Source organism: Mustela nivalis, assembly GCF_964662115.1.
Source record: "Mustela nivalis genome assembly, chromosome: 2".
Lineage (NCBI taxonomy): Eukaryota > Metazoa > Chordata > Mammalia > Carnivora > Mustelidae > Mustela > Mustela nivalis.
In genome coordinates, this window is record NC_139021.1 from 130,120,379 (window position 1) to 130,145,810 (window position 25,432).

General features: G+C 38.4%; 1 protein-coding gene across 2 annotated transcripts in view; it reads left to right on the plus strand.

Moving 5' to 3' along the window:
• Positions 1–3,653: 3,653 nt before the first annotated feature.
• SIRT1 (sirtuin 1) overlaps positions 3,654–25,432 on the plus strand; it is a 29,013-nt gene continuing 7,234 nt past the window's right edge. Inside the window, exons 1-8 of one of the 2 annotated variants that reach the window (XM_082714845.1) lie at positions 3,654–4,174; positions 6,120–6,236; positions 8,624–8,865; positions 10,310–10,462; positions 19,263–19,410; positions 20,560–20,639; positions 21,694–21,880; positions 24,091–24,654. In XM_082714845.1, the coding sequence (XP_082570971.1) occupies positions 3,751–4,174; positions 6,120–6,236; positions 8,624–8,865; positions 10,310–10,462; positions 19,263–19,410; positions 20,560–20,639; positions 21,694–21,880; positions 24,091–24,654 (1,915 nt within the window). In that variant the 5' untranslated portion in view covers positions 3,654–3,750. Of the gene's footprint in view, positions 4,175–6,119; positions 6,237–8,623; positions 8,866–10,309; positions 10,463–18,618; positions 18,744–19,262; positions 19,411–20,559; positions 20,640–21,693; positions 21,881–24,090; positions 24,655–25,432 lie in introns of those variants that run through there. The other variant, XM_082714846.1, reaches the window with a different exon arrangement.

Genomic DNA, 25,432 nt, shown 5'->3' on the forward strand with positions numbered 1-25,432 from the left:
GACCAGATTCACATCCTGAGAGGGTGGTGTCCTTCAGTTCCATAGGGACAGGACCTCTGGTGCTCAGGACCTTTCCTCACCCTACCTTAAGTATCTCTTCACCTGGCTGTTCACTGATATTCTTTGTAAGGATACAGAGGAAATGTTTACTTTGTAAATGTAAGTAATGTGTCTTCCCCAGTCCTGTGAGCCATTCTAGCAAATTCTTGAACTTTAGGAGGGTACCATATGAACTCCCCACTTATAGTCAGTCAGTCAGAAGTACAGGACTTCTAAGACTTGTGTTTGGCATCTGATTGGGGGCATCCTGTGAGACTGACTCCTGAAGTTGTGAGGTCTTTACTAACTCTGGATAGTTAGTGTCAGGATTGAGTTGAATTACTGAACACCCATGTGGTGCCTGAGGAATCAGAGAACTGGTTGTTGGTGCTGGAAAACACCCCACAGGCCAGTGCATCTGTGTCCTTCCTGTCAAAGCAGGAGCCATCAACCTCATGTCATGTTCCACAAACTTTCTCACCTGAACTATGCTGGAGACCAACTGAATTTTCTTGCCTTGTTTCTTTGCCGTTTTTTTTTTTTTTCCTTTTCGTTGCCTATATGGAAATAATATTTATTTACATTCTTAGTTTATTCTTTCATTCAATAAATATGTGTGCTAGTCACTCTCATAGAAAGTTGATGATACAGAGTGAACTGAATGAATAAAATTCCTGCTCTAGCTGGGGGAACCATCTATAAAACATAGAGAAAAATAAGCTAACAAAGAAATAGAGGAATGTGTTTTATGATGTATTAAATAAGGAGTAGAGAGGACTTGTTTTAGGGAAGGAGGCACATGCAAAAATGTATGACATATGTGGCAGACATTTATGCACTTAAGTGCTTTCAGAGTTCTTTTTTTTTTTTTTTTGTAAGAGTTTATTTATTTATTTGACAGACCGAGATCACAAGTAGGCAGAGAGGCAGGCAGAGAGAGGGCGGGAAGCAGGCTCCCTGCTGAGCAGAGAGACCAACGTGGGGCTCAATCCCAGGACCCTGAGATCATGACCTGAGCCGAAGGCAATGGCTTAACTCACTGAGCCACCCAGGCGCCCAACCTCTCTGATTTTTCAACACACCAGTGATCATATTGATCACATAGCATTTCATAAATACCAGCAAGTGTCCTTGATGAACAATATATGTAAATGAATCAATAAATAACAGATAGCCCATAAGCTTACAAATGTCTTTCTCAAAAAAGGCTAGGAATTTTTTCTCTATTTTGCTTAAAGGTAAACTGTTCTCTTTATTTTGTAGGGTTTTGTTGTTGTTGTCATTGTTAAGTAATCTCTACACCCAAGGTGGGGCTCGGTGGCTCCCTTCGTTAAGCTGCTACCTTCAGCTTAGGTCATGATCCCAGAGTCCTGGGATCCAGTCCCCATATTGGACTCCTTGCTCAGTGGGGAGCCTGCTTCTCCCTCTGCCTGCTGCTTCCTCATGCCTGTGCTCTCTGTCTCTCTCTCTCTAACAAATAAATAATACAAATCTTAAAAAAAAAAAAAAAAGTCACATGCTTTGTTGACTGAACCACCCAGGTCCCGAAAATTTTTTCTCAATTTTGATGGCATAGTGACTCTCAACATTTCATATATTACTCCCACCAGTGTGGTTGAGAATCAATGTATGAAATATTTTGTTGGTTAAGGAAGAGAAAGAGGGGGAGAGAATAGGGGCAAGACTGTCAGCCAGGAAAGGTGAGGTGCCTATGTGATTAGGAATTGGGGAGAGTGTAGGAGGGAAGGAATGACCAGGATTCAGGTACCAATTGGTTAGAAGGCCTCAGTCTGAAGGAACATCTCAAATATGATTCCAAGGCTTCAAGAACAAAAGAGATAGTTTTCAGATATGAAAAGTGACTAGGAAGGAAAGTTTCTCAGTTTAATCTGAAATGCAACAACTTTTGGATCTAAAGATTTATTTTTATTTTTATTTATTTATTTTTTAAGATTCATTTAATTTGGGGGAGGGAGGGAGAGTGGGGAGAGAGAGGGAGACAGAGAGGGAGGGGAATGGGAAGAGAGAGTGCACCAGGGGCCAGTGAGAACCAGTGCCAGTGAGCTACGGAGGGCCAGAGGAAGATAATCTCAGGCAGACTCCAGTTTAGTGGGGAACCCCAGGCAGGGCTCTGTCTCATGACCCTGAGATCATGACTGAGCAGAAACCAAGAGCCAGAGGCTTAACCAACTGAGCCACCCAGGCACCCCCAACTTTGGTTTTAGAGATACATTTGCAACCTTTTTTTTTTTTTTTTTAAAGAATGAAGAAACAGGGGTCCTGGGGGGCTCAGTTCTTAAGCATCTGCCCTCAACTCACATCATGATCCCAGGGTCCTGGGATTGAGCCCCATGCTACCCCTTCTCTCTTCACAGCTCCCCCTGCTCATGCTCTCTCTCTCTCTCAAATAAATAAAATTAAAAAAAAAAAAAAAAAAAAAAAAACAAGTTGCTTGCCAAAACTTTCACAGTTGGCTCAGTATAGGCAGGCCCCCATGGTTAAGGTATGGTTTACTATAAGCTTGGAGAAGTCCTTGAAGCCATTCTCATGCTGCATGCAGAGGCAGTTCTACCAAACATTGGCTCTAGATCAGTCATGTGTTACAGGAGTCCTAAGTTACGGCTAGATACGGAGTGACAGTGTTCTGGAATTTCAGGTAAAGTGTAAAGCAGAGGGGTTTCTAGTATGCAAGGAATTACTCTATTTTTTTATTCATTTATTTATGGGACTGCTATTTTGAGCTACTAGGTACTCCTCACTCCTCACTTTACATGTATCTCATTCAATTCTTACAACGCTAAAAACATGACCATTTTAGAGATGAGAATATTGCATTTAGAAAGGCTAAACTGCTCAAGTTTGCAGGCAAGAATCTCAAATCCCAGGCCAAAGTCAGAAGAAGTATATATACGGGCGAAGTCAGGTTCATTCTGCTTCTTCGCATATCGCCCAATACACTCAGAGAAGGTAATTCACACACCTTTGGAGCCAAGGTGGGGCCAGAAAGCCGATAGGCTGATCTCCAACCCCGGTCAGAGGTTTCTCAGCGCGGATACAGGCCTTTAAGGCTTCGACCATTTACACCACCCTGCAAGTGATGGGGGTGGGGAGCAGTCAGCTAAAAACTGGAGCACGAGGAAAAAGGAGCAAAGAGGAGCTGTCAGAACCGCGTGAAGAGGGTGAGGAGTGAACTGTGTCTTTTATTCTCTACTCATGCTGTTAACAAGACTATCCAGCGTTATTTCACGAAGCTAATCCTTGGCCAGCTTCAGTCCTCATCGCCTCTCAGGAACTGTTTTAACCTCTTAGTTTAAACCTGGAAAAGCCTAAGGCAAGCAAGGTGTGCACTTCCGACTTAAGTGGAGACTCACAGTGTGAACCAAAACTTAAGCCATCCGGGCGACAGCGATTTGACGCTAGTTTTGAAAAGAAGTTGGGGAAATGGGCGGGTTTGGCTGCCAGACGCGCCTGCCGCAGAGGGGTGGGGCCGCGTTTCCTCCCAGCCCACGCCGCCTCCGCCCGCCACGTGACCCGCCGTGTTGTGGTCCGGCCCGCGTGGGTGGCGGGAGCGGCGGGAGGGCGGGGGCGAAGAGGACCGGGTCACGTGACGGGGTTTAAATCTCCCGCAGCCGGAGCCGCGGGGGCGCCACTGCCGCGAGTCGAGCGGGAGCAGAGGAGGCGAGGGAGGAGGGCCAGAGAGGCAGTTGGAAGATGGCGGACGAGGCGGCGCTCGCCCTTCAGCCCGGCGGCTCCCCCTCGGCGGTGGCGGCCGAGAGGGAGGCCGCGTCGCCGCCCGTCGGGGAGCCACTTCGCAAGAGACCACGGAAAGACTGTCCCGGCCTGGGGCGGAGCCCGGGCGAGCCCGGTGGGGCGGCCCCTGAACGTGAGGTGCCGGCGGCGACCGGGGGCTGCCCCGCGGCGGCGGCGGCTCTGTGGCGGGAGGCGGCGGCGTCGGCGGCGGCGGCGGGCGGGGAGCGGGAGGCCCAGGCGGCGACGGCCGGAGAAGGAGACAATGGGCCGGGCCTACAGGGCCTATCCCGGGAGCCGCCGCCGGCCGACGACTTCTACGACGACGACGACGACGACGAGGGCGAAGAGGAGGAAGAGGCGGCGGCGGCAGCGATTGGGTACCGAGGTGCGCAGGGCGCGGGCGGCAGGGACTGCGCATCCCCTCCTCCCTCTCTTGGGGCCCCTTCTGGTATGGGGTTGGGGGCGTTCTCTGAGGCGGGCTGGGGGCTCAGGTCTGGTTCTGTGGCGTCCCTTTCCCCACCACTGGCCTCGACTGTGCACCTCTCCGGCTGATGGCCGGGCTGCTCGAGCGGCTCGAGTACTCCCTCCCTCTGCTCCTTCTTTCCCTCCCTCCGCGGCCCGCCTGGGCGGCCTCGCGCTTTGCGCAGCCGCCGGGCGGCTAAGCTCCCGCAGTTGGTTTTAAAGTAAGTTTCCCTCTCCTCCTACTCTCTTTAGCATATTGCCTTTGTTTAACATCTTTCGCTTTTCCACACCCCTACCTGCACTGTTAAATCTGCAACTTTTGCCGGTCCTTTGCAGCAGCCTTAGTTGTCTTTGCAAACTGACACACCTGTGCAGTTCGTTTTTTTTTTTTTTCTTTTGATTTTTAGGATCTTTATTTTTAAACTTGGTTTAAATTTTAGGGAGCAGAGCTGTTTCTAAAGTCATAGTCTGCAAAATTTGAAAAGCATAGCTTTTTCTAAAAGACATTACCGTTCTTTGGTGCAGTTAATGCTGGGTTTGGAGCATGATGGTACTTTAAGACTATTTAATATAAGTAGTACTTTTCCCCCTGATTATATACTTAGGATTTTTTAGATTAGGTGTAATTTTGTATGTTCATGTATATCTGTAACCCCGAAACATGAGTTGACATTTTTCTGGTATACTAAAACATGTGTTAGTTGTGTATGTCATGTCCTGTCATCTTTGAGGGTTTTCATATTTTCACTCTGAGGAGTTTCTGTCCTGGATGGGTGTTCGTCTTTATCAATAAATCCAGTCAGCAGGCCATTTGACTATACGTGTGCATTAAGGTCTAGATTAGTAAATCGATCCTTGATTTCAGTAAACAGTTTAATATGGGAAACCACGCAAAAATATCTTTGTACATCTAGTATTATATGAGAAGGGCATAGTCATAGGTTTGAATGACTTGTGAAGTTTTTGACAAGTTTCATGAATTCCTGTTTTGATCAGTAAATTCAGTGTAACTAGAGCTTTTGTGTTTTTTGTTAAAAAAATTTATTTATTTTTTTAAAGGATTTTATTTATTTATTTGACAGACAGAGATCACAAGTAGGCAGAGAACTAGGCAGAGAGGGGAAGCAGGCTCCCTGGTGAGCAGAGAGCCCGATGTGGGGCTTGATCCCAGGACCCTGAGACCATGACCTGAGCCAAAAGTAGAGGCTTTAACCCACTGAACCACCCAGGCACCCCAATAACTTTTTTTTTTTTTTTAAAGATTTTATTTATTTGACAGAGATCACAAGTAGGCAGAGAGGCAGACAGAGAGAGAGGAGGACCCAGGACCCTGAGATCATGACTCGAGCGGAAGGCAGCGGCTCAACCCACTGAGCCACCCAGGCGCCCCAACTTTTGTGTTTTGATTAAGTATAATTATTTCTAGATTTTGATGAACTTAAAGTTTTATGATTGTGCACAGAATCTGTAAAGATGTGTATATACTGCTCCTTTGAATGGTGCAGGCTGACCCAGGAGGCATTTTTTTAACCTAGGCACTATGAATGAATGTTCAGTGGTTTATTCAATCACTGCATCATAACTGTTACAGATCTTTTTTTTTTTAAAGATTTTATTTATTTATTTGAAAGACGGAGATCACAAGTAGGCAGAGAGTCAGGCAGAGAGAGAGAGAGAGGAAAGCAGGCTTCCTGCGGAGCAGGGAGCCCGATGCGGGGCTCGATCCCAGGACCCTGAGATCATGACCCGAGCCAAAGGCAGCAGCCCAAACCACTGAGCCACCCAGGCGCCCCAACTGTTACAGATCTTCATACATTTTAGATGCAGCTTGTTTCAGCAACCTCGAGTTACTTTGGGTTCTTTTGCAGATGACCTTCTTTTTGATGATGAAATAATCACCAATGGTTTTCATTCCTGTGAAAGTGATGAGGATGATAGAGCCTCACATGCAAGCTCTAGTGACTGGACTCCAAGGCCACGGATAGGTATGGTTTCAGAGCTTTAGAGAATGTACTCTGTATTTTTTAAAGTCAACTAAAAATAAATTTTTCTGTACCCTTAAAACCTGGTGATGAGGTTTTTAGGTGTTTCCTGAGATTTAGTGTCCGCTTATGTTTCCGGGGAAAAGTCTAGTGCTTTGTTCTGTTTTTGTTTTTGAACAGCTAAATAAGCCCATGAAAGCTGGCATCTGGTATTTCTCAGGTCCTTCGCTCTCCTCCAGTTCTTCACTTGTACCCGCTCTGTGTGGGGTGCTTTTTCTCCAGTTAGAGTATCTTGCTCTTTCTCAATTCAAATCTGTCCTTTTTTCTTTTTTTCATTAGTACTTACCACTTCTTAATAAGCTCTGTATCTAACTTTTTTGTTTTAGTTCCTGTATATAGAATATAAGCTCCGTGGGAGCAGAGATTTTTGACTGTATGGTATAGCATTTTGTTGCTGTCTAGAAAAGTACCTGGCACACAGTTTGTGCTCAGTAAATGTTAAGTATGGATAAAATAGGAAGGTATTTTGACGTAGAGAACACTATCAAGATTTTTTTTAACTTTTTTTTTTTTTTAAGATTTTATTTATTTATTTGACGGAGATCACAAGTAGGCAGAGAGGCAGGCAGAGAGGGGGAAGCAGGCTCCTTGCTGAGCAGAGAGCCCAATGCAGGGCTCAATCCCAGGACCCGAGGAGCCGAAGGCAGAGGCCTAATCTACTGAGCCACCCAGGCGCCCCTACAGTATCAGATTTTTATACCAAAATATAAATGACCATCTTAATATGCTCTCAGTCTTTGAAAAAGTGTCTTGACTCTTTAAACGGTGGTACTTAGTTCCTCTTTAGTATCTGTAATACTCACTCTATTTTTGTTTTTTTCAAACTGGAAAACTGATCTAAGAAATTACAGGGTAAAAATTATTACTATCCAAAGCATCAGTATTGTGTCATTTTGGGAGATTGGTTAAGATCGAAATGAAGATTATTACTGGAAAATTTTAAAGAGATTGTAATTACCTATGGGTTTCCTGTGGGCTTACGGGACTGGTGCCTTTCTTTTATTGAGTTGTAGAACTCTTTTGTACTTCTGTTATTAATTATTGTGTATTCTTCTAGATCTTAGCCATAGACATTTAATCCTGGTAGTTTTTTTTTTTTAAATTCCATATTGTCCTAGAGGTTCTAGCCACTATAATAGATAAGAAAAATAAAGGACTCTGTATTAGAAAGACAGATAAAAGCTGTTACTGTTTGCAGTAGACAAGATCATCTAAGTAAAAATTGGATGGAAATGTCAAAAAAAAGCTACCAGAATTAAATGATTAGACCGAAGTTATAGGATACGTGATCATTTAAAACTCAGCTGTATTTCTTTATATTAGCAACAATCAGAATTTGAAATTTAAAAGTTGATATCATTGACCCTCTTATCATATAATGACCTTCTTTTTCTCTTAAAATCACTTTTTCTCTTAAAAGATCATTTAAAAAAAATCTGTACTGTGTATATAGGTTGACTTCAAAGGGGCAAAGGTTCATTGGAGATGATTATAGTATTTACGGTATAAGACATGATTTTAGGTTAAACCAGGATGATAGTAATAAAGAAATAGAGAAAAAGTTGTTTTAAGATTAAATTTTGAGGTAGAATTGGCAAATTTATTGGAAATGCCAGTCATCTCTTTTTATATCTTATCGAACTGTGATTTTTAATGTCTTCTTAATTAGTTAATTAATTTTATTTTTAAAAAAGATTTTATTTATTTATTTGACAGAGATCACAAGTAGGCAGAGAGGCAGGAAGAGACAGAGTAGGAAGCAGGCTCCCCGCTGAGCAGAGCTTGATGCTGGGCTCGATCCCAGGACCCTGAGATCATGACCTGAGCCGAAGGCAGAGGCTTAACCCACTGAGCCACCCAGGCGTCCCTCTATTAAACATATTTTAAGGAAGACTTATGTGATTTAGTAACTGACAGTTCCTGACATTAAATAACTACTCAGTAAATGAAGGTAATTATTATCAGCATTTGAATAATTCTGAAAGTTTTTTGACCCAAATCAGCTTAACATACTAAATTTTTAAGTCTTACATGACAGATATTTATTTGAAAGAACATAATGATCTGAAGAGTGAATTTTGGTTTTATTTTTAAAAATAGGAGAAGAGAGTTTGGATTTAAGAGCTGTAAGAGCTGGCACGTCTTTTAATTTGATCTCCTTAATTCTCATTGGGAGAGAGCACTAGCTCTAAAGAATGAATACCTATATGTTGCTTTCTTTTCTTATTTTGAAAAAAACTTTGAAGGTTGCTAATTCATAATTTTAGAAAATGAGATTTTTGAATTACTTGGCGGTGGATTATTTCTAATTCTTTTCCTTCTTGATGTAGGTCCATATACTTTCGTTCAGCAACATCTCATGATTGGCACAGATCCTCGAACAATTCTTAAAGATTTGCTACCAGAAACAATTCCTCCACCTGAACTGGATGATATGACACTGTGGCAGATTGTTATTAATATCCTTTCAGAACCACCAAAAAGAAAAAAAAGAAAAGATATTAATACAATTGAAGATGCTGTGAAATTACTGCAAGAGTGCAAAAAAATAATAGTTCTGACAGGAGCTGGGGTATGTAAGATGTATAAAAAACACTAGTAAAAGAGGGATGTGTGATTTTTTTTTTCCTTAGGCTTTTTTCAATTATAAGAAACATTTTTTTGTGTAGAAGAATTATCTTAACATGATAATGGGAATTTATATTTGGAAACTACTATATAAAAAATGTTATAGCAGTTGTTAAACTGGTTCATTTCTTTAAAAACCTCCAGCAACCATAGAAAAGACTTCTGTTTGTTAATACAGTAAGTGGAGTTAAGGCAAGGTTTTTACTTATTATTATACTACAGCTCCTAAAGGAGAGGCAGGGAATACTTTTGCGTTGCAGTGTGTTAGCCTCTGTCTGATGGAAAAATTGGGGCTTTTGTTCCATCTTTTTGGGGAAATTAGGAACCAAATTGGTATTCATAAATAAGTAACTTAGTGTTGGGAAGGCAACAGGTTTCTACCTCCCCTTCATTTTAATTTATTTTTTTAAAAGATTTTATTTACTTATTAGACACAGAGAGAGAGATCACAAGTAGACAGACAGGCAGAGAGAGAGGGGGAAGCAGGCTCCCTGCTGAGCAGAGAGCCCGATCTGGGGCTCGATCCCAGGATCCTGAGATCATGACCTGAGCAGAAGGCAGAGTCTTAACCCACTGAGCCACCCAGGCGCCCCTCTTCATTTTAATTTAAGGAGATATGATTGTGGTGGCATTAGCCCCACTTTGGGTTCACACTTAACTAGCTACCTAGGGCTAGTGTGTGTTGAGAACGGAATATCTTACATGACCTAGGGCAAGCAATAACTGTTGGAGTAAAATTTAGTCTTGCTTTTTGCCATTTTGAGTTAAGGCAGAGTGCTATTTAATCATAAATAATTATCAAGAATATTTCTACTTTGTTCCCAGATGCGATTTAGACAAGCTTATTTTACTCTGAGGTTAGAGTGGGGTCAATTGATAAAATTGTGAAACAAAAAGTTAACTTTTGAAATTCCAATTTGAAATGTCAGTTAAGATTTAAAATATTATATGATCGAATTTTTAAAGAAAATACAGGAATTTAATATTGAAATAGTAGAACCTTGACCAGATGACAATTTTTATTTTTTCAAATACCTGACTGTGATAGAAAATCATGCCTGCTTTGTAGTTAAAATAATTTGAAATGGTTTACTCTGTCCTCAAATTGCAGTTGCTTTATGTCTTTAAACATAAACCTTTAAGTTTAAAATTTAGCCTGAAAAAAAAAAATTAGCCTGATTTAAAATTCCTTACCCCATTATGAATGGAAAATGTGATGGATTTCACTATACTGGTTTTTTTTGTGTTTGTTTTATTTGAATTTGAAATTGTTCCCCAAAATAAATTTTAAAGTAAAATATTTTTCAGCTCTTCCCTAATTATATGATGAACTAGCAATTATAAAGATAGAAGATTGAATTGTGCAAATTATGCCATGCATATTCCAGGTTTCTGTTTCTTGTGGAATACCTGACTTCAGGTCAAGAGATGGTATTTATGCTCGCCTTGCAATAGACTTCCCAGACCTTCCAGATCCTCAAGCAATGTTTGATATTGAATATTTCAGAAAAGATCCAAGACCATTCTTCAAGTTTGCAAAGGTACTATGAAGTTTTCTAGTTCTTTGACCTTTTCTCATGAAAATGTATTTTATTCACATTTAGGCTTCTTAAGTTTACCATTCATTGTCTAGTAAATTGGGTCCTAGGACTGGTGTAGAGTAAGGTCACTGAAATAAAATCATTTCAATCAGAATTTTCTTCTTCCCAGAAGGAGGGACTATCGTTTACTTTTCATTTTAGGATTGAGCTTATTTTTAAAGAGACTATTTCATATTTTTCAAGTTTGTGTTTTAGTAATGGCCTTTACATTGTTCAGGCTAATTTTAGAGGTCAGTAGAGTAGACCTATGAAAGTAAAATCACTGTTTTGATTTTTAATATTTTTTTATGGGTTATAAAGATTGTAATCTCTTGTATTTTTATGGTAGCCAGAGTTTAACACATGAGGATGTGCCTCAAAAGTCTCTTCTTAGGGATGAAGATTCTTAGGTTGCATTTTAGTCAAGTTTGTTTTATTTTGCTCTAGAGTCTCTAGAGCTGCACTAATTCAGAATCCTTCATCTGTATGGGGTTGTTGAGTACACAAGTGTACTGAGATGTGACGTAAGTGTGGAAGATGTACCAGATTTTGGAAATACATGGAAAAAAATAGAAAATAATGTATATTTATTTACACTGATTATATGTAGAAATGATAATGCTTTTGATATTGGGTCAAACATATATCATGTTTGACATATAATTTCATGTTTTTAATATGGTTACTAGGAAATTTTAAATTTTATACATGGCTCACGTATTTCTATTGGGCAGCTGTCCTGTAAAGTTTAAGTTATACCATGTCCAGGGGATTTTAGTCTGTAGAAAACTTTTATTTTTTATTCTATAGTGGTTTTATGGAAAGAAATTGTAAAATTGTTATTTCTAAACTTCAGTATATTTGATAAGGGTCTTTTGTATTATTGACTAGTTTTTCATAAATCTAGAAATTAAATGAACCTGATTTTTAATTAAAGAGCACTTCTTTCAGACTTTCAAGGACTATTTATATAACTCAGAAAAGCTCTTATATTCCACTGCTAGTAGTAGGTACTACATGATTTTTGAAGAAGTGAAGTATCATTTAATTATAGGCTTCTTGAGTTGGACTTAGACACTCACATTATAATAGCTCTAGTTATTAAGAGATTAACACTTAGAGGGCCAGCAAGTAAATAGAAATTATCTTATATTTTATGATAAAAGTTGATTGACTGGTACATTTATATAATGCTCACTAGATTTTTGCTGTAAATTCTGTGTTCTGAGAAGAAACACGTTGCCCAAAGTATATATTAAATGGCCTAGTAAAGTAGTAACCTGACACTTGGAAAAATGTGGTAACTGAGAATTGAAATAGCAAGGGTAAGAAACTTTAGTTGTCTGATGTACAGACTGGATACTCAGTTTGAGCTTAAACTAGCTTTGATAGGTAAGAATCTGTAGAAGCAATTCAGAATTACTCTGCTAAGGACAAATTATAGGAATTTTTAAAAATGAGCTTAACAGAAATCTAGACCATGGATAAGAGAAAGTAAGTGAGTTATGATAAAAATGGCAGCTGTTAATGTGTTATAATGTTTTTAGTCACTTGTGTACATCTTTCATACCCCTGGGAGAAGAAAAGTTTTGAGGGGCAGCATTTTTTTCTTCTATAAAAGTTTTAAGATTTTATATTTGTTTAGTTAATAAAGTGAAAAAAATTAAGTTTAGTCATTTATAAAGTGCATCCTTTCCCAGTTTTGTTTATATAAATTTAATTCTGCATGATTGCTTTGAGTTTTCATTTAAGTTACGGTAAGAGCCAAATACATTAATCTTTGTAACTGCTACTTGTATAGGATTATTATACTTTAATTCTCACACTGCCTAAACGAATGCTTTTAGTTGCTGAAGTAGCACTTAAAATTGATAGTAATGGTAATAGACTGAGTTAATTTTGGTCTAAAAAATGAATAGGAAAAAGCTTAAGCAGGAAATAAGGACAAAGAATGAAAGATCATATACAGAAATGGAGGGTGGGAAGGATATGTAAAACTTACACAGTATTTTACTAGATTCTCAAAATAGTACATAAATAAAATATTCAAAATCTAAAGTTTTTTATCAGTTTCTCTAACTGGCCAGAAAGTTCATAAAGATGGCTGATGATTTTAGTTTGTTATGAGAAAGTAAATTTAATATGATACCATCAAAAAATATTACTGGTGAAATTTAGACATTTTGGAAGGAAGGAATTTCTACACATAAATTGAGGCAGTGGTTATATATAATTATTGAGAAGGAAACATTTTCATTTAGATGGGAAATTCCAGCTGGCTCAGTAGAAAAGTTTCTCAATCTGTTGACATTTTGGGGTGGATAATTATTTGCTATCAGGAACTGTCCTATGCATTGTAGGCTGTCTAGCAGCATCCATGGCTTTCTCCCACTAAATGCTATTAATAACACTCTCCCTCCCAGTCATGGCAGTCAGAAAGCCTGCAAACATTACCAAGTGTCGCCTGTAAAATTGCTACCTGTTTGAGCACCATTATATTACAGTGTGCCTACCTGTAGGTATCTCTTTGAATTCTTGTATATAAGAAAAATTGAGCCCAACATTAAAGCTGTGTAGCAGTGTTCTGAACCATTAGCCTCGTGCATAGTAAAGGTTAGGATTGATAATGAGTTGTGGTCATGGTTTTCAGGGGTCTAAAATAATTGACTGATAATTGTTTAAAAACGAAGGGTTATATTAAGAGGGTGAAACTGAGGATCTATAAATAACTTTCTGTTGTCAGAAAAGACTGTTCAGAGGGTGTAGATGCTATTCCAGGTGTAGATGCTACCCCATATTGAATTCAATGAATATCCTTTACCCTAAAGTGATTAAAAGTCAAATAGAAGAGGGGGAAATATGAACTGAATTTTTAGGAACTTAATTCCAAACATCTTTGTATATATTCAAAAAATGATCACTTTGTTAATGTGCAAACATACCAGATTCTGTAGTTAGAAACTTAATCTCTTAAAACCAGCCCATCACCTAGCATCAAAAAATGTAAGCCAAAAAAAAAAAAGCCAGAGTGCCATTTATCTGAAGATAATGTTAGTACTTAGGTTTTTGTAGGTCACTTATGTATAAACGCACCTATAGTTTTATACCCAAATGTATTTTTAAAAATTTATTTATTGAATGCATATTTTTGTTATAAAAATGAGCTGTTTTGTCTACTGCTCTGGATTTGTAGTCTTTTGCATTTAATTTTTTCTTTCAGATATTTGAATACTTTCTAATGGTCATAATGTTCATCCACTGGTGTACTATAATTCCACAAGTGTACTTTTCGGGTGTTTCCTATTTTTCTTTTATTGTAAATAGTGTTGCTGTGATTGTCCTTCTTGGTATGTTCCCAGTGTTTCTAGGATAAATTCCTGAAACTGCAATTGCTGAAAGTCGTGGTATGTTTTTTCTCACTGCTACCTGGAAAGGTGGAATAAAATATACTCCTATCAGAAGTGTATTAGAAGGCTGATTTAGCATGCCCCTGCCCCCTACATACCTAAGAAACCTTCCACAGTGCACTATTGGTATTAAAATACTTGAAAAAAATCACATGCACATGTGTGTTTGTGTGTGTGTGTTGTATATGTGGTTTAAAAAATTTTAACTGTATAAGACATGTTAGTTGGGTTCCCCAGTCAGTCTTCTCTATCTCCAGTCTCTTTAAAGTTACCATGGTAAGATATTTTCTTGGGTATCCTTCCAGGAAAAAAAGAGTAAACTTGGATGTGTATATAGAAGACATTATGATAAGTTTTCAATATTTTTTTTTTTAAAGATTTTATTTATTTATTTGACAGACAGAGATCACAAGTAGGCAGAGAGGCAGGCAGAGAGAGAGAGGGAAGCAGGCTTCCTGCGGAGCAGGGAGCCCGATGCGGGGCTCGATCCCAGGACCCTGAGATCATGACCCGAGCCGAAGGCAGCAGCCCAAACCACTGAGCCACCCAGGCGCCCCGAGTTTTCAATATTTTAAAAATAATTACTAACAGAATCATACATTCTCTTCTCTACCTTGCTTTTTTTCCTACTTAATATTCTTGGAAATAGTTTCATGATGGCACTTAACAGATATACATCATTTTTAAGAAAAGGCTGCATAGTATTATAATTGTACTACAATATACTTAATCAGTCTCCTATTAATGGATATCTAGAGTTGTTTTTAAGGCAATTAAAAATCTCAGTAGATAAAAATTAGCATCTTCTCATACTAGTGTTTTTGTGTATTAGTGTGGATGACTGCTTTTTACTCTTGGCCATGTGTATAACTTTGAATTGCCTATTTATTCTTAGCTGTTTTTTTCCATTGGGATGCTTTTCTTTCTCATACTTGTGGAGACGTCATGCATTCTTGAAGAGTGTTTTTAAGTTAGATAGTGATTGGAATTCAAGCTTGCAGCAGTTCCTTGAAGAGATGCAAAATACAGTACTTAGTAGTGGTGCTTATTAGCCTAAAAGAGAAATAAGCTTGATGTTGAGGGATCAAAATTGAAAAGACAGCATGCATAATGATTAAGAACCACACTTTGTTTTCAGAACTGATTTGAATGACAGCTATGCTACTTGTTCTTGTGACTTTTGGCAAGTTACTTGTGTGCTTTAGTTTGTTCATCTGCAAAATGGGGAATATATATGTCTATAATAGAGTCAGCAATCCTTTTCAGTATAGGGCCAGATAGTAAATGTGCTTTTCTTTGTGGACCATATAGAAACGCTGCTGTATTTAGTTTGCCTTTCCAACTGTTAAATTTTTTTTTTGAGGAATTTGTTTATTTATTTATTGATTGATTGATTGGAGAGAGAGAGAAAGAGGGGGCCACGCTCACAAGTTAGGGGGAGTGGCAGGCGGAGGGAGTAGCAGGCTCCCTGGCAGACTCAGTTCCATGTCCTGGGATCATGACCTGAGCCAAAGGCAGATGCTTAACTGACTGAGCTACCTAGGCATCCCACCTTTTCAGTGGGTTTTTACATCTTATATAGCATTATAATAAATAAAGGACTTCTGTTATGCCTGGTACATGCTAAAAATTCATAAAGTGGTAACTAATAGTTTAACTGATTGAAATTCTCTTGTGCTTGTTTCTGGGTACATCTGCATGGAAGCAATGCATCTTTTTAATAGCATTTTAGCATTTGGTCCCAGTTCTTTCATTCTAATCTATAAGTACCCCTGTGGCAGTAACAGAGTGGCCTAGTTCACATGATTATTTTCCTAATAATGCTTCAGAATGTTGAGATTTGGGATGGTCTGTCTGAGAACAGAGAGTTCCAACAAAGTTCACAGTTCCAACAAAGAAGATCAATTCATACTTTTGTGACTTTTTTTTTTTTTTTTTTTTTTTTTAAGATCTATGTATTTGAGAGAGAGGGGATAGCAGAGGGAGAGGGAAAAGCAGACTCTCCACTGACCAGGGAGCCCAGGACCCCAAGATAATAACCTCAGCTGAAGTCACATGCGTAACTGATTTAGCCACCAAGGCCTCCCAGTCCGTACTTTTATCTGAAAGTTTTAGCCTCAGCCATTTGGCTTTTAGCAGACTTGATGTTAAGAATCTGTCCTAGGAGTAGTGTCCATTAAAAGCCCTCCCATGGTAATTTTTTTTTTCATTATTTCAGATTATATCCTTTAGTTCGAACACAGTATTTAATTTTTTTTTTTTTTTTAAGGATTTTATATATTTGACAGAGATCACAAGTAGTCAGAGGCAGGCAGAGAGAGAGAAAGGGAAGCAGGCTCCCTGCTGAGCAGAGCGCCTGATGCAGGACTCCAGGACCCTGAGATCATGACCTGAGCCAAAGGCAAAGGCTTAACCCACTGAGCCACCCAGGCGCCCCTGAACACAGTATTTAAATCTTATGGTTCAGACATGGTCCACTGTATATTCGGAAGAAAATAGAGTTAAGATTCAAGTCATTTAGGTCCTCACATAATAAAATGTAGGCTTATAATATTCGTAAGTTATCCCCAAATACAGAAATTGATTTGTAACTTTAAGGGCTAAACTACCCTGAACTCTCGTGGATTGGACATGAAGGGAAACTGGAGTGTAGAACTGAATCTGATGTCCCGCACATCTTTGTGCTTCTTACCTTCCTCTTTAAAAAGGGAATAGGGAGGGCACCTGGCGGGCTTAGTCAGTCAGTAGAGCATGATGAGTTCAAGTCACATGTTGGGCATGGATCCTACTTTAAAAAAAAAAAAGAAAACACACACACACACACACACACACATATACATACATATATATAAATAGAGGAATAGGGGATGATAAGACACAGAAAAGTTCATTCCAGGAGGGTAAAGTCTTGGTACTCTTGCTCCCCAAACCTGCTCTCTAGGTAGTCATTTGTTCATGTTATGAGTTTGGCATGTTCTCATGTTCCTTATTAGAATCCATTTTTCTGTAGCCTCACATATCGTAATATTTGTTGTAAAAAAGTATATATTACATATATTAATATGTATATATATATATATATAAATATATATAAATAAGTTTTTAAGATTTTACTTATTTATCTGACACCAAGAGACAGTGAGACCAGGAACACGAGCAGGGGGAGTGGGAGAGGGAAAGTAGGTTTCCTGCCAAGCAAGGAGCCTGATGTGGGGCTTGAGCCCAGGACCCTGGCCTGGGATCATGACCCGAGCTGAAGGCAGATGCTTAATGACTATATATCTATATATTTTATATATCTATATCTATATATATCTATATATTTTAAGATTTTACTTATTTATTTGACAGACTGAGATCACAAGCAGGCAGAGTCAGGCAGAGAGAGGGGGGAAGCAGGCCTTCTGCTGAGCAGAGAGCTGGATTCGGAGCTCTATCCCAGGACCCTGGGATCATGACCTGAGCTGAAGGCAGAAGCTTTAACCCTCTGAGCCACCCAGGTGCCCCCCTAAAAATATTTTTTTTTTTTTTAAGATTTTATTTATTTACTTGAGAGAGAGACAGTGAGAGAGAGCATGAATGAGGAGAAGGTCAGAAAGAGAGAAGCAGACTCCCCATGGAGCTGGGAGCCCGATGCGGGACTCGATCCCGGGACTCCAGGATCATGACCTGAGCCGAAGGCAGTCGTCCAACCAACTGAGCCACCCAGGCGTCCCTAAAAATATTTTTTTTTAAAAATACTTTTAATAGCCATTTCCAGAGAGCTTAGTAAATAATTATGATGATTAATCCTTTAAATGTACTAGAACAAAGCATTCTGGGGAGAAAACAGTAGTTAGTATAGCATGTTGTAGTGGTTCAAAACATAATGTTAGCTTTCAGTTTTCTATAAACATAGCTTTAATAAGCCCTTCACCTGTTACTTCTTTCTATATGCATTGTCTGTTTCTTAAATTGCAAAGTTGTCAGTGAAATTCATGATAAAAATTTGGATGTGAGGCTGAATTTTGGGGTTTTGGTATAATATTTTCAGTAACATAGGAATATGTATATGGCGGTGGTTAGGAGATTTGCTTATTATTTTTGCCTAAAAGGTATCCCTGTAGAGAGTTTCTTAAAATTTGAAATACTAAATAGGTGAAAAGTAAAGTCATCTATAATCTTATTAAAGTTTTTTATATAACATCAGAAGTTGAACATTTCCCCACCTTTGTTAATAGCTTCTTTGTATCCTTGACTTGGTGTTTGTGTGAATGTATCTATAGACATGTGCATATTAATTTCTATTTTTGCTTAATAACAAAACAACAAAAACAAAACTCTACACACTGGTGACTAACTTGCTTTTTTTCACATGTCATTGGACCATTTTCCAGGTCAGTACATCTAGACCTCTCACATTCATTTTAATGGCTGCATACTCCACTATTATGGATGTAATATATTTCTACAACCGGTCCCCTATTGACAGACCTACGGTTGTGTCTGATTTTTTGCTAGCATTGTAATAGGTTAGAGGCTGTAATGAATGGTAAGGAAGTAGGTAGCATTACTACTTTAAAGAAGAAAGTAGAGAAGAAACTTCCTTTGCCATAGTCACTTACTAAATGAAATTTAATAAAAACACTGTCAAAAGTTGAGAGGACCAAAATTGATACTTTTTCTCTGATCTTTTTGCCATGTGTATATCTGAATTCTTTGTTTTTAAAGAAGAAACAGCATTGAAGCATTATTTGGGGGGAAAAACACACACACAAAATCCAGCAACTCAGCATTCATGAGCAACTCTATACTATACCAGTATGTGCCTGTGCAGTGGAAGGAAAACAATTTTGGTAAGGAATTAAAACTTTAGCTTTAAACTTCCAACAGGTTGATATTTATAATGAATGATGAATAAACAACTTTTAATATTGTGTTGACAGTGCCTTTTAGTTTTTAAAAGAAGTCACCATATCTTTGATAGCTTTAATTTCAACTTAAACTTTTCTTTTTCCTTAAAAAAAAAACAAAACCCTGAATTTGCAGCCAGCAAAAAATTAGATAAATTCTCAGGTGTGTATTTCTTCTGACTTTTATTAAGATATCTGTTAACATTTATTAGAGATGCTTATGGGTTGACTTTTTTCTTCAAGGGGAAAGTTCACTAATAGCTGAGTTTTATACATATTACAGCAGCAATCCTTTTGTTGGTGTGTGTTGCAACCATCTAGATGCTTTGAGATGCTCATGTATTTTTAAATTTATTTATACATGGGGACTATCGTTGGTAGTTTTTTGGTTAAACCTAAACATGACAGGTGTTATACTTATTTCTTTACTGTAATCATTTTTTTGCCTTTTGCATTATATAGGAAATATATCCTGGACAGTTCCAACCATCTCTCTGTCACAAATTCATAGCCTTGTCAGATAAAGAAGGAAAACTACTTCGGAACTATACTCAGAACATAGATACACTGGAACAGGTTGCGGGAATCCAGAGGATAATTCAGTGTCATGGTTAGTAAACTTTAGAATGCTTTCTGTTATTTAATTAGTTTCATAGGAAAAAATAGATTAGAAAGTAGGTTGCCATCCAGAAATAGATTAAGCTTTTTTATTTAGTCATGTTATCAGTTTAGATAAATTTTAAAGAGTAGAATACAAAAAAATTTAACCAGAACTATTGGCCTTGATACTTAATTGTACAAATTAATTGTACAGATTAATGTCCTAATGTGTTTCAAAAGGTGTAGCAGTTATATTCCATTCTTCTAAATAACCTCTTTTGATTATAAAAGTAATATTGACATATAAGAAAAACATGACCTCTTTAGTTTATGAAACTAAACAAATGGATAGTTCAGATGTATAGAATTTAGAAATTTAGAAGACTTTCATTTAATTGCGGGATAATTAAAGTAGGCGCAGTCCATTTTCTTATGTATCTAAACTTTTTGGGGTGCGTGGGTAGCTCAGTCGGTTAAGTGTCTGCTTTCAGCTCAGGTTGTGATAGCAGAGTGCTAGGATGGAGCCCTACATGGGGCTCCCTGCTCAGCGGGGAGTCTGTTTCTCTCCCTGCTTGTGCTCTCTCCCTCTTTCTGTCAAATGGATGAATAAAATCTTTAAAAAACAAAAACAAAAAACTTGTTTTTAATGTATAACTATTAATTAAGCTAACGTCACACAATTATAGCCTTCCAACTCGAGTTTTAGCTCTGGAGGAATTGGTTTATTTTATTGAAAAGAATAGCTTTAGAAGGTATTACTATGTCAGCATCTCAATTGAGGACTGGATTGTCTGTATTTATTATGTGTAAGTATTTTAATTCATCCCTGAGAGTCCCTTGTGGAATCTTAATTCTCTTTTCTGGGGTCAGACTTTATAATCTTTGTGGTATGTTTAAATAAATAGAAACGTAATTTATTTATTTATTTATTTTTCTAAAGATTTTATTTATTTATCAGAGAGAGAGAGGGAGAGAGCGAGCACAGGCAGACAGAATGGTAGAGGCAGAGGGAGAAGCAGGCTCCCTGCCGAGCAAGGAGCCCGATGTGGGCCCAGGACGCCGGGATCATGACCTGAGCGGAAGGCAGCCGCTTAACCAACTGAGCCACCCAGGCGTCCCGAAACGTAATTTATTAATGCATGTGTGTATTGGTTTTTAGGATCCTTTGCAACAGCATCTTGTCTGATTTGTAAATACAAAGTAGACTGTGAAGCTGTACGAGGAGATATTTTTAATCAGGTAATTTATCACCCATATTTTAGGAATTGTGCATATCTTTGGTCTCTTTTTTTGCCTCCACATTATTATTTTTTTCTTTTTTTCTGAAAGTGTGTAGTACAGAAAGATGCCAGGAAGATAATATCACCATTGGAAATGCTGATGAAATAAATATATAAGACCCTTTTAATCCCTTAAGTTGAAAACACTGCTCTATAATGTCTCTAAAATGATGAAATTGGTTGATTATCCAAGTTAAAATTAAAAACCCAAATCATACATGAGGTGTTGCTATATTAGAGTTTCTCTTACTTTCCCTTTTAGTGCCTGTCGTATTTTGAATTTTAAATTAGTTCATTAGTTCTTGGTATTCCTTTAAAACATTTAAAAAGTTACTCTAAAAGGTATTTCATGTATGATTGCTGTCCTCCAAAAAAGAAGTACAGGAAAATAATGGCAGAGAATAAGAACCATCAGACAAATTTTATGTGCTTAGCCACATATATATAGTTAATCAGACATAATTATGAGTGGAGAAGAGCACATTAAAATGGAATCTCTGTCTTAAATTTTTTGAGAGGATTAAGTCATGTGTACATATATACAAGTGTTGGTTTTTCTTAATCTGTGGTGGACTCTTAAATATCAAATGTAGGTCTTCAAGGATATTACAATAGCTACATACTTAGACAGTAAGACCATTGTATTTCATTGTATGTTGGTAAAGTCATTGATGGGTGACATTGCCATTGAGGGTTGTATTCAGTTTTCCCTACTATTTATCCATAGTTTTTCCTCTTTGATAATCGCCCCCCCCCAGGACTTAAACACATGGCTTATTTCATATGCTTCTACACTTCAGTTTGAAAATACTTTTTTTATGTGGGAATTTTATTCTTTAAGTTTTAAATTTTAATTCTGGTATAATTAATAGTATTTATATTAGTTTCACTACAATATAGTGATTCAGCTTTGATAATTTGGAAATGCATTCTTGGGAAGTGTGTAAGTGTTGATTATTTCTAACTTGAGTGCTTTTCCTTTTCCTGTCTCAACCAAAATCTGGAACCTGTAGGTGGTTCCTCGTTGTCCTAGATGCCCAGCAGATGAGCCACTTGCTATCATGAAACCAGAGATTGTCTTTTTTGGTGAAAATTTACCAGAGCAGTTTCATAGAGCCATGAAGTACGACAAAGATGAAGTTGATCTCCTCATTGTTATTGGGTCTTCCCTGAAAGTAAGACCAGTAGCACTAATTCCAAGTAAGTTGGTGATGACTTTTACAGCATATTTCTGTACAGACTGCCATAGGTTGTGGGTCTCTACAGTGGACCCCAATGATCTTATTCTCTCTGTGGGTTAAAGAGTGGTGAAGAGCCAAACTTTATTTCTTGGTGTTGTTCATATTTGTGGAGATTGGTTAATTTTTTGGTGCAGGGTTTGGGAAAGGGAAAAACTAAAACAAGGGGAAATAGCTTTTTCAGTGGAGTGTGTTTCTATTATGATAGGAGTTAGCTTCAGCTAATTTACATACACTTAGGAAACAGTCCTTAATCTGTGTGTTTCTAGTCTTAATTTGATTATAGTTGTTGATCGTTCAAATGTAGTTGATTTTTAGTTCCAATAAGTTTGTATGTTTAGTTAGAATTAAATGTAACCTAGAAGTGTAATATACTCACTTAAGAGTATTTGGGGGCTCGATATTATTGGTCTGTTTTTATGAGAGTAACAATCATGCCTTGGGGTATAGGAGTGGCTCAGTCAGTTGGGTGTCTGAACTGGGGTCCTAATGTCAGGGTCCTGTGGTCCTATGCTGAGCATGGTGCCTGCTAGGGATTCCCTCTCTCTCAAAAAAAAAAAAAAAGTAACAGTCATGCCTTGTCATAATCATTGTATGTGGATCAACTTTACCCATAAGGGATTTTGTGTGTTTGAGAAAGCTCAAATATAATTTAAGTCCCTTTTACTCTCAGGAATATTTAACATTTGCTCTCATATTATCTCTTTTCTCCCTCTAATGAGGAAGCAAGGGGAGAGGAAGATAGAGTGACTAAATTCAGTCGCATGAGGTGTGCCTTAAAAGGTGAGGGGAAAAGAATATCAAACTTTTTTTTTAAGATTTTAAAAAATTACTTATTTATTTGAGAGAGAGCAAATGCATGGACGTCTCCTCAGGGGTACCTGACACAGGCCTCAATCCTAGGACCCTGGAATGATGACCTTAGCTGAAGGCAGATGTTTAACCAACTGAGCCCCCTAGAAGCCCCCAAACTTTTTTTTTTTAGAGGATTTTATTTATTTTAGAGTACATGCATGCAGGAGGAGCAGCAGGGGGAAGGAAGATGGAGGAGGAAAAGACTCCCTACTGTACTCCCACACTGAATGGGGAGCCCAAACATGGGCTGATCTCAGGACCCTGAGATCATGACCTGAGCTGAAACCAAGAGGACAACCCGGCCGTCCTGAGAATATCAGACTCTTTCAGAGAATTAAATTAGAACTCTACATGAGCAATCATAGGCAAGCCAGAGCAAACAGTTGGAAGACACTGAACCATGACACTGAACAGGAGTTCAGCTCTACAATTCTGCATTTTTTTCCTACCTGCATGTGATGGCTTTATCAGTTTCAGTCTTCCCAAAATAGCTGTGAAATTCTTTGACAGAATATAGGATAAAAAAAAATTTTTTTTTTAAAGATTTTATTTATTTATTTGACAGAGACAGACCACAAGCAGGCAGAGAGACAGGCAGAGAGAGAGAGAGAGAGAGAGGGAAGCAGGCTCCCTGCTGAGCAGAGAGCCCGATGCGGGACTCTATCCCAGGACCCTGAGATCATGACCTGAGCCGAAGGCAGCGGCTTAACCCACTGAGCCACCCAGATGCCCAGAATATAGGATAAAATTTAATGAATACCTTACTTTATTTTTTAGTTATTTTTTCTCTTTAAAGGTAAGCAGAGACATTCTTAAAAGCTTTCTGTGGGGCAGTATTAATAGTGTGTTGCTGATACCCAGAAGTTATTTTTAAACGATGTAAAACACAGGTATATAATGGTGGAAAATGGATTTGAATGAATTTCCACACATTGTATCAGGAGCTGTTTTGATAGAGTAACCATCACTATGTGCCCAGAGCTCTTCTATGCACTTGACGAATTCTGACTACAGCCTTGTGAGCAAGTACTGTTACCCATTATACAGTCAAGGAAATTGAGGTACACAGTAGAAAAGCCTGAGAAGATTGCTCAAAGTTAATCAGGTGATGGGAAACAGGACCTGAAATTTTACGAAGATGCTTAACTTCTCATCTCTTTATTTGATGGCTTGGTAGGAAATGTGATGGCTTGGCTAAATAGTAGTGGCTGGTTTCTTTTTTGGTAATGGGAGCATGTTAGATTTTGTATAGTGTTTTTATTGTGGCTTTATTAGCTCCCTTCCCTTTTTCTAATGCATTTTTCATCTCATTTTTAGGTTCCATACCCCATGAAGTGCCTCAGATATTAATAAATAGAGAACCTTTGCCTCATCTGCATTTTGATGTAGAGCTTCTTGGAGACTGTGATGTCATAATAAATGAATTATGTCATAGGTTAGGTGGTGAATATGCCAAACTTTGCTGCAACCCTGTAAAGCTTTCAGAAATTACTGAAAAACCTCCACGAACACAGAAAGAATTGGCTCATTTGTCAGAGTTGCCACCCACACCTCTTAATATTTCAGAAGACTCAAGTTCACCAGAAAGAACTTCACCACCACATTCTTCAGTGATTGTTAAACTTTTAGACCAAGCATCTAAGAGTAATGTTGATGATCCTGGTGTGTCCGAGTCAAATGATTGTATGGAAGAAAAATCACAGGAAGGACAGAATTCTACTAAGAACATTGAAAGCGTTACTGAACAGGTGGAAAGTCCAGATGTGAGGAATGTTGGCTCTAATACTGGGGAGAAAAATGAAAGAACTTTAGTTGCTGACTCGGTGAGGAAGTGCTGGCCAGCTAGACTTGCAAAGGAGCAGATTAGCAAACGGCTTGATGGTAAGGAAATGCTGTTGGAGGTATAATTATTTTACCATTTTTTTTTAAGATTTTATTTATTTATTTGACAGATATCACAAGTAGGCAGAGAGGCAGGCAGAGAAAGGGGGAAGCAGGCTCCCTGCTGAGCAGAGAGCCCGATGCGGGACCCCATCCCAGGACCCTGAGATCATGACCTGAGCCGAAGGCAGAGGCTTAACCCACTGAGCCACCTAGGCGCCCCTTATTTTTACCATTTTGAAGGTGTAATTATTTTAACAAAATATTTGCAAGAAATAAGCAATTTTGGGAGGTTAGTTGATAGAGGGTAGCTTTAGGCAGCTGGATATAACAGTTGTGTTTAGAGAAACTGTAAAGTTGAGAATTTAACCTAGAAAAAGGTTTAAACAGTGGTATCTTACAGTAGGGGAAGACAGTGTATTAATTAAAGTGTTCTCTGTATCTTGTGTTCCTCCAGGGAATGAGAAGGTAAGCATTGAATTGAGAAAAAAATTGGAAAATAAATTGTACTCTGCCATTGTCTGGTGAGCTTTAGCTGGTAGAACAGATGACTCAGATTTGGGTGGTTACCATAGGGCAGCTGCTTTATTTATATACATTATTTGATTTTAATATCATGAGGCAGGAACTATTACTATTTCTCTGCTTTTGGTGGGGAAACTGAGGACTATAGAGGTGTAAGGACCCTGTGCAATAACAGGACATGGAAGAGCCAGTTTGGATTCCAGGTCTGTCCTCAAAGCCTGTCCTCTGAATCACTATGCATGATGTATTGTCT